The following is a 14,572-nucleotide window of genomic DNA, read 5'->3' as shown; positions in this document are numbered from 1 at the left end:
ATGCACAGGACTTCTGTTTAGTTCCCTGCTGTATCACTAGCACCTAGAATAGTTCCCAGCACAGAGTCAGCACTCAATAAAATGTGTTGAATAAATAAACAAACTCACCACCTTGAACCCATTTCTCCAGTTGAGTCCCCTTTCACAATGCTGGCACCATACCCACTTGGTTCCCCCAGCCATGAACCCGGGGTCACTGTAACTTCTACTTTCCTCTTGCAGCAATCTGTCTCCACACCCAGAGACCCACCTCCTGGCTCCCAGCATCGCCCACCCATCCTCACACCTGGCTCAGGTCAGCATCACTGGCACAGGCAGCAGTGTCCTGAGTGGCCTCTGACTCCAGGTCAACCCTAACCCATCCTCCCATTGAAGCAGAGCCAGCTTTGGAAACCACAGTATGATCCTGTCAGTGTCCTTTGGAAACCCTCAGGGCTTCACACTGCTGGACTTCCTCGCAGGGCAAACACCATTCAGCCCCAGCTCCTCCCAGGTCTCTCCCTTCCTCACACCATTCCTCGCATCCTCCATGCTTTCTTACTCCATGCCCTTCTCTCTCCCTGGAACACCCTTCCTGCATCTTTCTGCCTGGGTACCTCCTTCTCATGCAGCAGGACCCCGTGCCCCTTCCCTGGGCCTTTCCCTTGGTGCGGAGAGTCAGAAGACATGAGTTGGAGTCCTGTCTCCACTTACTAGCTGAACATCTCTAGACCTCTATGTTTATTTGTCAAGTGTGGAATGATAATAAGTGCCTTGAGGGTAATTAGAAGCATTAAATGAGATGATAAATACTATTGTAGGAGCCTCATCAATGTTGTAGGTGCTTAATATTTCTTCCTGTGACCTCATGACCTCAGTACTTCTACTTATTACAGCAGTTTTCACCGTGTTCTGACTGCCTCCCTGCCGGGCCGTGAGCTCCTGCAGGGCAGGGGCTGTCTGGTCAACTCTCTTTCCCCACCGCCTGCCTAGAGCCAGCACCTTCACCTTTTTTTTTTTAACCGATGAATGATCTAAGCAAATGAATTAACAAGGTGGCCACAGAGGTCAGCCTCACACACAGGATAGAGCCAACCTAAAGGAACTCTGAGACGGCCTGGGCTCTGGGACTGATGGAGAGAAGCAGGCGGTGGAGCGGCAGCCCAGACGGTGCAGAGGCCGCCGCCGTGGGCTCGCTCAGTACAGCCGCGGGCTCCTCGGCCTTCGGGTTTCATCGGATACTCTCTCAGTGCTCCCCCTTTCTGGCCTGGAGCGTGCGCACACGGGAAACTGAGTCCAAACGAGCTGCATACTAAACTTCTCAGCTTCCACTTCCTTATCTGAAAGAAGGGTAGCCCCGCTGCCCACTTTATAGGATCGCTGTGAGGCTTCAGTCCCTGTAATAGCAACTGGCATAGACAGTGCTTGAGAGAGTGAATGCTTGGTGCAAGTTTGTGGAGTAAGTGGTGGCCCAGAATTGCAACATCCACGAACAGGCAAAATCCTGCGGGCAGTGTCTGCACTTAATGACACCCACTTCAACCTCCGTGTTCACGCTCCCTGCATTCAGAGCAACGGTAGTGAGCACAGAGGGGCTACGAGGGCTGAGCCAATTAGGACTCTGACCCAACTCCTCAGTCTCAGAACTTCAGGGATCAAAATATTGAACCTAGAAGATTGTCCTTTCCCAGTGCCACCTCATACCGGGATACCCTCTACCCAGCTCCTCTTCAGTTTAGAAGTGCAGAGAAGCAAATGAAGAATGGATTTGTTAAAATATTGGGATGTCGCTAGTTGTTAGACACACCCACCCACCCACCCGTTCCCTCCCTCCCATTTCCCTGTTTCATGAGAAACTCTCACTACTGTGCAAAGTGCCAACAGGCTCCAAGAGAAATAGATAAAAGGTGCATTTTGGAGACAGTCAGGGTCACTCCGGTCTTAGAAAAATGGCATAGAAAGGAGGTCTAGGAAGGCGAGAAGAGGGGACCACCCACACCCTGAATCTCCAGGAAGCAGTTTCAGGCCAACACCAAGGTGAGAGACGGAAGAAAATCATCTCCATGCCCAGTAAGATAATGGGATGTTACGGAGAGGGCTGGGGTGTGCATTCTCAAGGCTGAGCAGACCTAAAAGCAGGATGATTCCTGAGTAACCTGGTCTGGAAAGATGAAAGGCAGGGGAGAGAGGATGAGCATTGTTTCCGTACGGTGGCCTGGCTGGCTTGGATTTACTCCCATCAGTTGGGGAATGAAATGGTAAGGGTAACAATAAACACACTGAACTCTGAAGCATGCCACTCCGGAAATCCCAGCAGGTCAGGATGGTTCTCATGCCAGGCTTGGCCTGAGGGCTGGTATGTTCTGGTAGGGTTGGGGAATCCGCGCCAGCAGAAGCCTTGAAATGAGATCTAAAATGGACTTGCTCTAGGCAGGAATCAGAGCTTTTTCTCTGTGGGTCTTTAAGTTGTGCTTGTCACCCAGCCAAGAGAAAACAAAAACAAAGCTAGAAAAGTTGTGGTGGGACTTTTGCACCTGGCTGGGGGTTGACTAGATGACTATCATGGTCCCTTCCAGCCCCAAGACTGTAAAAAGTTCAGCAGCAAGAGAATATTGACACTAAGTTGATTTGCAAACGGAATGTGAGTTTATTTTGATTTTTAATTGAATTTAATTCACATATCATAAAATTCACCTTTTTAAAGTGTGCAGTTCAGTGCTTTTTAGTATATTTGCAAAGTTGCGCAACCATCACCACTATCTAATTCCCGAACATTTCAAAACCTCCCAAAAAGAATTCCCATACCCGTTAGCATTTACCCCTCATTCCCTCCTCCCCCAGCCCATCAACCACTAATTTATTTTCTGTCCTTATGGATTTGCCTGTTCTGTACATTCATATAAATGGAATCATACGACATGTGGCCTCATATGTCTGACTTCTTTCACTTAGCATAATGGCTTCAACATTCACCCATGGTGAAGCATGTGTCAATACTTCATTCCTTTTTATGGCTGAATAATAGAAGAAGTATTCCATGGAAACATTATGTTTATTCACTCATTAGTTGGTGGACATTTGGGCTGTTGGAACTTATTTTAAAGGAACAGTTATATAAGTGCATTCTTTGCCCACCCCCGCTTCCCTCAAATTAACAAAATCAGTAGCAAAATGGAGGGCAAGAAAGCAAACCAGCCAGTAACTGGTACTTGGAAAAGGAAAAGCACCCTTGATATTTTAGGGTAAGTCAATGAAGAATGGGGCCAAGATTATGGGGCCTAGTTCGAAACTCCTAATGCCTTCCAATCCCATGGTCCATGGGGAGTTCATCCACTAAGCCATCAGTTAATCCATTGGGAAGTGCTTGGGTTGGCAGGAAAAACTAAAAGCCATTGTCCAGATCAGTGGTTTTTAATCTGTCTTTCAGAGACTCCTAAGGTTTCATGGAAATAACTCAGGGCCACCAAGGGGGCTAGGGTTAGGCATAGGTGGATAGGACCCTGAGCCCAGCCCCATCCCTGCTGTAACTAGGGCAGCTCTCATTTTAATTGCTTTATTTGTTGAGGTTCCCTCTAAGAGCTCATTTGGAACAAATAAAAGGGGTCCATGGCTGAAAACAGGTTTGACAACCACTGGCAGATGATTGTGGAATCTTTGGACTGGAGTTGGGTCTCCATGGTGGCCGTTCTTACGAGTTCTTCTGAGGGACCTTGATGGTGACTGTCTTCGCCTCCATGTAGGCCTTAAGCCCAACCTCCCCCAGCTCCCTCCCATTGCCAGATTCCTTAAACTCTCCGAACGGCATGTGGCAGGTGACAATGGTGTAGGTGTTTACCCACACTGTCCCAGCCTGGAGTGCCTGCATAAAGTACATGGCCTTGTCCAGGTCCTGGGTGAACACAGCAGCAGCCAAGCCATACCTTGTGCTGTGGGTCCCTCTCAGTTACCTCCTCAATCTTCTTGAACTTGAACAGGGGCTGCACAGCCCCGAAGATCTCCTCCTTGGCAATTTTCATGTCATCTTGCACACCACCAAAAACCGTGGGCTTGACAAAGAAACCCCACTCCCCCAAACACTCCCCACCACAGAGAAGCTTTGCCCCCTCCTTCTGGCCAATCTGGCTGTAGCCCAGGAGTCATTCAGACTGCTCCTTATCCACCTGGGGCCTCTGCTGGGTGTCTACCTCAAAGGGGTTCCCAACTTTCCTATGCTTAGCTTTCTCCACGGTTCTCTCAGGAAACTCATCATAGATGGATTCTTCAACAAAGATTCAGGAACCCGCGCAGCAGCACTGGCCCATGTTGAAGAAGAGGGCTTCATGGCACTGCTCCACAGCGTGGTCCATGTCAGCATCAGCCAACACGATGCTGGGGCTCTTCCCACCTAGCTCTAGGGTAACTCTTTTGAGGGTGGAATCACCGGCTGCCTTATGGGTCAGGTTGCCCACCTCAGTGGAGCTGGGGAAGGCAACTTTGTCAATATCCATGTGCTGGGCGATGGCCGCTCCTGCTGTTGGACCATAGCCAGTGTTGATGTTCACCACCCCAGGGGGAAAGCCTGACTCTTTGATTAGGGAGGCCAAATACAGGGCAGAAAGCAGGGTCTGCTCTGCGACCTTCACGACCACTATCTTGGCCATGGCAAGTGCTGGGGCCAGCTTCCAGCCCTGCATGACCAAGGGGAAGTTCCACAGGATGATCTGGCCACAGATGCCAACAGGCTCATGCGGGGTGAAGCAGAAGTGCTCACCCTCCATAGGGATGCTCTTGCTGTGCCACTTGTCAGCCCAGCCAGCAAAGTACTGGTACACCTTGATGATGTCATCCAGGTCCAAGATATAAGACTCTTGGAAAGGCTTTCCATTGTCCAAGGTCTCCTGCGAAGCCAAGTAGACATGACCCCACTCTACCAGGTCCGCTAGGCGGTTCAGCAGCCGGCCCCTCTCTGAGGCATCCAGCTGGCACCATGGAGACCCCAGGCGAAGGCCTCGTGGCTGCTCTCATGGCCGGATCCACGTCAGCCCGGTTGCCCTCAGCCACGTGGCCAATGACCTCTCCCGTGGTGGGGTTGATTGTCGGGAAGGTCTTCTTGCTGACTGCATCTTGCCACTCACTGTTGATGAAGAGCTGTTTATGGTGGATGGCTGGGTGCAGGATGGGGCTTGGGAGGGCTGCCGCCGAGGAGAACGGGGAGGCTGTGCTGCTGAGGGGCAGAGCAGCCAGGGCACCAGGAGGCGCGGCATGCTGACCACTCTGGAGAGCGACAGGGCAAGGGGGTCCCCAAAGCACACCGGCTCAGAGGTCCCAAGATTCTGTCATAAAGGGGGGTTACCTCTAAAACATGGATTGTAAGGGCTGCAAAGGCCCTGAAGAAGTCTCTGGTCCAACTGGGCCATGTCCTGTCTGTCCGCGGCTCACTCCCTCACCTCTTCTGGGTCGTCCCTCAGATGGCACCTGCTCAGCAAGGCCTTCCCTGACCACCCTTAATAATTGCAACTTTCCTCACCCCCAGCACTCTGGCCCCTGTACCATGCTTTATTTTCCCCCATCTGACATACCAAACAGTATATTTACACACTTGCATGTTTATTGTCTGCCTCTCCCAGTACAATGTCAGCAGCGTGAGGGCAGCCATTTTTTCCCCCTTTCATTCATCACCATGTCCCTGATGACTGGCATTATGCCTGCCACGGGGCAGCTGCTCAATAGCTACTAAATGATATACTGAGCAAACATCAAAATCCCCACAAAGGCTGTTTAATTGACCTACGAATGAAGTAGAAACCAAAGACACTCAGAGACCGAGTTGTTCTCAGAGAGGGGCTTGCCTCACTTCACCTCTGTGCCTTGGTTTCCTCAAGTGAAACGCCTCATGGGGCTATGTGGAATGGGGCCGTGCATATAGAAGGCCTGGACCCTCCACCCAGGACATCAGAGCTGGCAGCACCCTCAGAAAGCAGCCTGGCCCAGCCCCCCAGGTGCAGGCCTCGGCTTCCCATAAGTGCAGCAAATCCAGCAGCAGCTGGAAAGAAGGGCCTGTTTATCCTTGCCTACAACTCTGAAAACAGTGTGGACTTTATTAAAACAACAACTATAATTTAAACAGTATATAGAATTTATTCAATGAAATTGAAATGGTATATAAGGTTCCCAGATGCATTGAAGCAGTTACTCTCCAGCCAGGACATCAATGCCTCCACCTTTGCTGTCTCACTTGAGTCTTGCTCCACCCAGAGCAAAGACGACCTTCACGTGCCCCGCCCCCACCGACCGCCCAGCACTCCCCACCCTCCACCACTGGGCAGGGAGAGCAGCAAAGAACTCACCCAGGAAGCCGGGCCCAACCGGGCCCCCAGCGCTGTACAAATCAATGCTGCAGAACAGCCGTCCCTTGAGGGGAAGCTGAGCCAGCAGGCCTGTCAGGTGTGCACTCAGGCTCCACTCTGCTCAGGGCTCTGCCCTATGCTGGCACAGAAGCAGCCTCGGGTCTGACAGGTCTGGGTCCGAGGAGGGAGAGGTCCAAGGGGAGGTGGCAGCAAGGGGGTTACCAATCCATAGGGTGGGGGTTGAAGGGCTAATCAGGCGGGGGGAGGGGACTGGTCACAGGCCAAGGCTGGTAAATCTTTCATGCCAAGCCAAGGCTGTTCCTACTCTGGGGGCCCGTATGGGGTCTGCACTGGAGCCTCTACTGGCACGTAGGAAGATCACTCACACAGCGCGCCACGCATTACGTTTTGTAGGCCATCTTCTCAGCAATTAACTCACCTTCCACAATGCTCGACATTTATGACTTGGAGAGAAGGATGGATGTACCAAGGCTGAGGGTAAAATGCACAAATTATTCTTGCAGAGGGTTGACTATTTTTCAGAAATGTTTTGGATTCAGCTTTTTAATTGGCATAAAAGATCCAGGCATTTATAATGCATGTTGGGCCTGGAGCCACTGTGTTTAAACTAGACGGATTGAAGAGGAAATGGTGGGACATCGCAAGCCATAGTCAGGTCGTTGTCAGAAAGGGATATCACCCAGGATGTGTTTACACTGGCTGGTGCAGGAAGAGAAGCTATTTCTAGCCTTCAGTGTTTTGGAGCCTTATATGTCTAGGAAGTTACTGTGACTATTCAGGCTCTGAGATAATGAACAGAACAGACGACTGCAAAAAAAAAAGAATGTGAGCTGCACTGGGCGTTTATTCCACATTAGGCATAACAAAGGCCTCCATTCTCTACGCTTGAACTGAAGATGGAAGACTGGGTCAAGACAGTGAGGACGTTGCAGAGAATAGAAATTTCAAAATAAAGATGCATGTAAAAACCAAACCAAAATCCACCTTTTCTTCTTGTTTTTTCCTATGTGAACCTTACCCTCTGTGAAGTTTACACTCTGTGGGCATGACCAAAGTCTGAAAGTTGTCAAACCTAACCAGCCCTAAGTATTTGCCACAAACTCAGTTTCCCCTGCTGCCTGCTTGGCTTCCTTCCTCTTTCCCTCCCTCTGCACCTCAATTTATAGTCGAGGAAACTGAGACCCAGAAAGGGAAAGGGACTTGCCCAAGGTCACACAGAGGGTGAGTGTCCGAGTTCAGACTAGAATCGAGGCTCTCACACAACCCACCGATAACACGAATGGAAGCAGAGCATGTGGCAGGGCGTGCGCATCCGCAGTGAGGCATCTCGAGGGAGGGAGATTATCCTGGATTATGTAGGTGACCCAAAGTAATCGCATGGTCCTTATCAAAGGCAAACAGAGCACCAACTTCAGAGAAGGAGGTGTGATGACAAGCGGAGGTTGGAGCGATGCAGCCACAGCCAAAGAATGCAAACAGCTGCAAAAGGCAAGGGAGAGATTTTCCCCTAGCATCTCCAGAAGCAAACCATCTCCGCTGACCCCTTGATTTTAGCCCGGTGAGACCCATTTCAGACTTCTGTGCCCTAGAACTCTAAGATAATAAATTTGTGTTAAGCCACCAAGTTTGTGATAATTTGTTACAGCTAACAAGTGGGAAACTAACACAATGACGCACTCGTTTGTAGCCCTTACAGGCTGTGATTGAGTTTATGGCCTCTGGCCTATCTGGAGCTAGCCAGGCAGTCACCAGCATTCCATCGTGCAGACACACCATCATTATGGTGGACATCGTTTCTTCTGTTTGCCCAGCATTCCTTTCTTCTGAAAATGGCACAAGGTTGCTCCCGCCTCCATCCCAATCATATTTTTGGGTCAAAACTGCCCATGATAGCATCCTACGTATTCTAGGGACCTTGTTAAGCGTTGTTACCTATAAATGCGTTCTATTCTATATTTCTAACAAGTTCCCTGGTGATGTCAGCGCTGCTAGTGCCAAGACCACGCTTTGAGTAGCAAGGGTAGGGGATGAGATCTGAAGGACAAGTAGGGGCCTAACTGAAGAGGCAGGTTAAAATCGCAGGTCAAAGGGACAGGCATATGCACAGGCCTCGGGGTGGGAGGGGTCGAGATGCATTCAAAGAACTGGGCGAAGACAGTGGGGCAGAAGCAGGAAGAGCCAAGGGGAGCCTGGCTCTGGAAGAGGCTGGGGCATGGGCGGAATCAGCCTGTGCAGGGTTTTGGAGCCCAGGTAAGAGCTCCGACTCCTGGGCCAGGCACCCTGGGTAGATCTAACTCGGTCCCACCCTGGAGCAGCTCAGAAGACAGTGGGGACACTGACCCAACAAATTGAATGCTTTAACAGACATCAGCAAGAGTTCTGAGCAAACACCAATGAGGGAGCCCTGGTTCCTCCCATCTGGGACTTCCGGGGAGAAGATGCCATTTCAGCTGAGCCGCGCATCAGTTAGAATTAGTTCAGACGCATGTAATTAATCGGTAGTTCTCAACTGTGACTGCACGTTAGCATCACCTGACAGCTTCTGGAAACGCCAATGCCGGAGCGATGCTCCAGACCGAGCGAATCAGAGTCGCTCGTGGGAGAGCCGGTTGTCGGGTTTTGTTCTTCTTGTAGTATTGTTTTTAAGCTCCTCTGTTGATTCCAGTATGTAGCCAGGTTTGTGAACTGCTGATGTCAGAGAAAACCCAAAATAAAAGTAAGAGAGAAGTGTATTTCTCTCTCACTTAAAAGAAGTCCAGAAGTTGGTTGTCCGGGGCTGGGAGGGCGGGCCTCTGCTGTCTTCCTTCCTTCAGCAGAGGATCCCGCAAGAGTTTGGAGGAAGCAGGAGGCAAGGTCGACACAATCCAGTTTGCAATTTGAAAAGACCGTTGCGATTATAGTGTGTGTCTCCTCCAGCTTCCTAGGAAATACAAATGCAAGTTGTGTTCCCAAGGACAGCAGGTGTTGCTGTGTACGGAAGCTGACTCCTGATGGATACAGGGGGTTTGTTAGACTCTATTTTTGCGTATTTTTAAACTTGCTCATAATGAAAAGTTAAAAAAATAAGAAAAGATTACGTTACCAAGTCAATAGAATGTGTCCTCCTGGCTCAAAGTCTCTGTAATGATCTGTCCCTTCACGACCCTCATGACTCATCTAAATTCAGTTAATTATTGGACAGCAGGGGTCATGCAAAGGGCATGGGCTGGGCGGCAGAGCCTGGGCCCCATCTCTGCTCCAGCCTCTGTGTGACCTTGGGCCACTTCCTCCCTATCGGCCTCAGTCTTCCCCACTGTAAAAGGAGGGAATATGAGATGGAGAAAAGGGCTATTAGGAGATCAGGGCCCCAGAAAACTGTATTAAAGCTGGTAAATAACGTTCAGTATTAGCAGAGTCCTTGAGCTGTGAACTTTGGACCCCGAGTCATGCTATCTGTGAAACCCAGCCAGTCGACTTTCCCAGCCTGTTATCATCACTGGCTGTGGGCCATCATGAGGAATGGTTGAAGTATAAAGTGTTGGCAAGGCCAAGTGCATCTGCACACATTTGCTGACTGAACAAGCCTGAGTGCCGCCCCGCCGTTGATCGTGCACAGTGCCGAGTCGTGAGGGAGTGCATGAGGGCCTCTTGGATCCAGTAGGAGCCGACTCCTAGGTGACCGGAGAAGGGGAGCGGGATGAGCAGCCGCTCACGACGCCCTTGCTGTTCACCTCTGTCTCCAGTCAGTTCTTTTTGGTTGCGAGACCATTTCCTCAGCACACCCTTTACCAAGGCCCACAGTGTCCACATCGGCAAGCACCTGCCCTCCATCATGCCTCCCTTTGCTCCACTCCTGTTGCTGATTACCCTGTTGCAAGGCCCTGGCAGTGCGGAGATGACTCAGACACCATCCCTGTCCTCAGGCCACTCAGACTGGGGAGGCAGACAGATGTGGAAACTGGTGTGTTTCTCTCACACAGCATGGGAAAGCCCCGTGGTGCCAAGAGAACCAAGAAAAATAAAAAAGCGGAATAAAAGAAAGCCTGGGAAGGCCAGGGGAGCTTCCTAGAGGAGGTGATACTTCAGCTGAATCTTGAAAGGAGAGAAGGGCTGGGGCAGAGGTGGCATTTCTGGAAGACAGAGTTGAATGTGCAAAAGGCCAGAGGTGAGAGAGAGCTTGGTGGCCTGGGGAGCTGTGAGTAGCTCCTGCTCGCTGGAGCCTGGGGTATGGTGGGCAGGGTGGGAGCAGTGAGAGAGCCAAGGCTGGAGCAGTCAGAGGGGGACAGGTCACGAAGGGCCGTAAGTGTCGCATTAAGGAGTTTCAGTGTTATCCTGAGGAGGCACAGAAGAACTTTAAGGCAGGAGAGTGACTTGGTTAGATGAAGACCATCTAATTTCATCAGATCGCATGGCAGTGAGTGAGGATTAGGGTTAGCTCTGAGTGCCAGAGACCCCAATAACTGTGGCTTACACAAAACTGGAGTTGATTTGGGGTCAGCCAGGTGGTGCAGTCATTAAGATCACATTCTCCGCTTCGGTGGCCTAGGTTTGCTGGTTCAAATCCTGGGCACGGACATATGTACTGCTTATGAAGCCATGCTGTGGCAGCGTCCCACATATAAAGTAGAGGAAGATGGGCACGGATGTTAGCTCAGGGCCAATCTTCTCAAACAAAACAAAACAAAGCAAAACAAAAAACTGGAATGGATTTCTCTAAATAAGTAAAAGAAACCTGGAGGTAAGCAGTCCAGGGAGGTGATAAATGGCATTCAAGGATTCCTTCCAATTCACCATTTGGTCATCCATGGCAGTGGGCATTGTCTTTGTGGTCCAAAATGGCAGCTACCACATCATATTTCAGGCAGCAGGATGGAGGGAGGGATGAGACAAACAAGTAAAGTGTTCATGCCAGCTGCTTTTAAAGAAGGTCCCCGAAGCTCCCCCGAAACACTTCCACATGCCTCCCACTGGCCAGAACTTGGGCACGTGGTACAACTAGCTGGGATATGTAGTCTTTATTTTGGGGGCTTCCATTTCTGTGCCTCAGTGGGAAGATAGAGACTGGAGGATAACTAGGAGGCTCTGCCACAGACCCTTCCAACTCTGCTGTCAGGACAAATGTCATCAGCTTCAGTTGACAGATAAGAACACTGAGGCTCAGAGAGAGAAATGATTTCCTCGTAAGTGGTACATCTGGAATTGCAAAGCTTGGGTTTGAACTCCACACTCTTAAGCACCAGGCGGACTACTGGAGGTGACTGACAGGAGCTCACCCTCGCCTCTCCAGGGTGGCTCCAAAGAGCTTGCTATGTGTCTGCCTCGGTGGTCATTTGGGGGAGCAGCCCCTACCTGAGAGGATTCCCAGGATGGCTGGTTCCGCCCCTGGCCTTACAGAATCAAGGACAGATCAGGAAGCCGGGGGTCCTTAGAGCTTCTGGTCCAACACCGCCATTGTACAGATGAGGAGACTGAGGGCCAGAGAGGCAAAAGACTTCCTCGATGCTTCAGGGAGTTACTGAGAGAGCACAGACTAGCACCCATAAGGAGAACCCACAAGTGGCACCATCTTATTTATTGTCAGCTGGGGTTGGGTGTGGTGTTTAAACAACCTTTTCAGATAGTCTGCATCCTGGTTAAGGTGTCAGCCGCAGGTTGGTGGCATTGCCTGGGGTTAGAATAAGAAAGGTGCTTCCCTTTGCACATCAGTTCCCACGGATTATGGATCACGGGATATTCCTTCCCAGAGTAGAGTGAGGCGCCTGCATGACAGGGAGGATGGACCCACAGAGGAGAGAGGACGTGAGGTATAATGGGCAGAGCCCCAGCCTGGGGGGCCAGGGCCTGGATCTCAGGCTGCCTGCTTCACTATGTGTCCTCTGGCCTAACTGTCTGCACAGTGAGAGGACTGGGCGAGCTCACAGACCCAGATGAAATCTTACACAGAAGGCCAGTGTGGAGCCAGGTGAAAGAGACCTGCCTGCTGGTCCCCCATACCCTGGTGACCCCTGAGGCAGCTCCAGGGGTCTCTCTGGCTCAGTGGTACTCCTAGCTCTGCCCCTGGGCTGAGATGTCAGGAATGGATGAGGAAAGCAGTGTAAAGTGACCCAGCGGCAGGAACCAGGGAGTGTGGCCTCCACCTGGTCCAGTGAGAATCCTTCCCGGGGTCAGGTCTGTCTTCCTAGGGCCAACTTCTGGGCCAGATGACCTGCTAGAAAGGAGGGTGGGTGGACAAATCAGGGGTCCCTCCTGGGCAATGGCTTCATTCCCAGCTGCTCTCCTGGTTCTTCCACAAGCAGGGCCCCAGTAGGGTGTGTAGAGGGTGGGGAGGCTCCTTAGGGAGCTGGTATCAACACTGGGAAGTGCTCGAGCCCATGGAGGGGCCCAGACCCAGGCCCGGGCGTGCCGTTCAAAGCACTGAACAACAGAACAGCCAGCACTGACTATGAGTGTGGAGCCGGCTGACATCCTGCGTCCAGTCTGGTCTGTGTCCCCCTTGCTGAGCTAGGTGGTACTCCTTTGGAAGCTGAATCATGGGGAGGTTTTAGGGGTCCTAGGGCAGGTGCTGGGAGGCCAGAGTGGAGGTGGGCCCTTGGGGGCTCGGATGTCAGCTGCTTACAAACCGATAGGTGAGCATTTCAGGTTAAAGTGACCTGATGGCGGTACTCAGCTGAAAATGAATCCGGCACGGTCATTTATGAGCTGAGCCAAAGGGGTCATCATTGTGATGGGAAAAATATGAATTAATGGTGTTGTTACCCTAATGGTACAGAATAGGAGACTGAACCCCAGAGAGGGCCAGGGACGTGCCCAGGCCAGGGTGAGAGACCCCAGCTGGGCAGGGCAGGGTGGGGCTGGACCCAAGTCTCTGCCTTGAGCATGATCAGCAGTCCCTCCATCTGTGGCCTTGGAGGTGCACGCACTGACTGCTGGGGACAGGCCAGCACCATTAATAGGCGTGCTTACTTAACAGGCTTCCGCCTCTCAACACCCAGGGGAAAGAAAAGATAATTCAATCTTGTTTTCAAGCAAAAAGAAAACCAAAGAGGCAGGTAATGAGGGGCAGAACAATCTTCTAGCTGCCTGAGCCCAGACTCTCAGATGGCATCTGACAAAGGAACTGTTGTACCGAGTGGGGCTGTTTATCTGCCAAACAACATTTGCAAGACCTGTCTCATCGTTATCGTCTTAGAATCATTATCACCATTCTCTGCTTCACAGAGCAGCCAAGTGTGGAACAGCCTCGCCATCCACCAGATGCATAGGCTTCAGGCCCCCCAAACCTGGGTCTGCCCCTGCCTGTTCTCTTGGTTCTGCTCCCCAGGCTCGCAGCCCCCTGCTTTCCATTCCCGAAGCTCTCCTGAGCTAGGAAACTCTTCCTCCCTCAGGCTGGAGAGCAGCGAGGAGCACAGCAGAGGAAAAACAACGATTTTCGAAAATTCGAGGCCATCCCTTCATCCACAGTCCATAGAAACCAAGTTCCTGGTCTTAAAACCTGAAGAGGGATTTTTAAAATTCCAGTCTGCCTGCCAGACAGGCTCTTCCTTTCCCGAATATGAGCAAACGGGTAATTTCTTGCAACCTTAAGGTGGACTGGGAGCAAGACACTCAGCTGGGTGGCTTTGCCAGGCACCTGCCCTGTGCTTCGAGTGTGGCAGTGGAGTCCCATGAAGCAGAGAGACATCTGATCGGACCCTGTGTTGTGTCTCCCTGGAGTTGGAAGGGCTTGGTTTACGCGTACTTGAAACGTCACCAGCTTAGTGGTCTTCTGAACCTTCTTATGTATCCTGAAAACTTTGAATGGGGATAGAGTAGGGGACGCTGAAAGATGACCCATCTGTCTGGGCTGAAGTAGAATAATAATTAGTATTAATGGGGGCTGAGCACTGTCCGTGTGTTACCTCCTTTAAGGCTTCCGGCCCCGATGTGATTGGTGATCTAGCTCTGATCTCTGTTTTGCTGAAGGAACGGATTTAGAGAGGTGTTGCTCAGCCTGGCTGCACGGTAGAATCACCAGGGGGCTTATAAAAACACTGATGCCCAAGCCCCGCCCCAGACCACCTGAACCAGGGAGGGGGCTTGGCCAGGGGCCTGATTTGAAGCAGTCAGGGTGCTACTAATGTGTAGTCAGAGTGGAGGAGATAGGGTTGTTTAATTTGCTCAAGGTCACACAGGTAATGAGTGACGGATTCTAACACAAGAGGTCTAGCTCGTTGGAACTTGCCAGAAGTCAGTGTCATTCATTAACTTCCCAAAGGACCTGGGGCTTT

At 51.2% G+C, this 14,572-nt stretch overlaps 1 protein-coding gene across 1 annotated transcript; it reads right to left on the bottom strand.

Annotated features, from left to right (window-relative positions):
- Positions 1–3,667: 3,667 nt before the first annotated feature.
- On the bottom strand, positions 3,668–6,763 carry ALDH1B1 (aldehyde dehydrogenase 1 family member B1). Its single transcript, XM_046671904.1, is given in 5 exon segments — positions 3,668–3,913; positions 3,915–4,971; positions 4,973–5,187; positions 5,190–5,232; positions 6,711–6,763. Coding segments are annotated over 5 exon segments (1,614 nt in total).
- Between the last annotated feature and the right edge of the window lie 7,809 nt (positions 6,764–14,572).

Source organism: Equus quagga, chromosome 1, assembly GCF_021613505.1.
Source record: "Equus quagga isolate Etosha38 chromosome 1, UCLA_HA_Equagga_1.0, whole genome shotgun sequence".
NCBI classification, from domain to species: Eukaryota; Metazoa; Chordata; class Mammalia; order Perissodactyla; family Equidae; genus Equus; species Equus quagga.
Note: the sequence above shows the minus strand (reverse complement) of the source record. Positions and strands in the feature narration are given on the sequence as shown.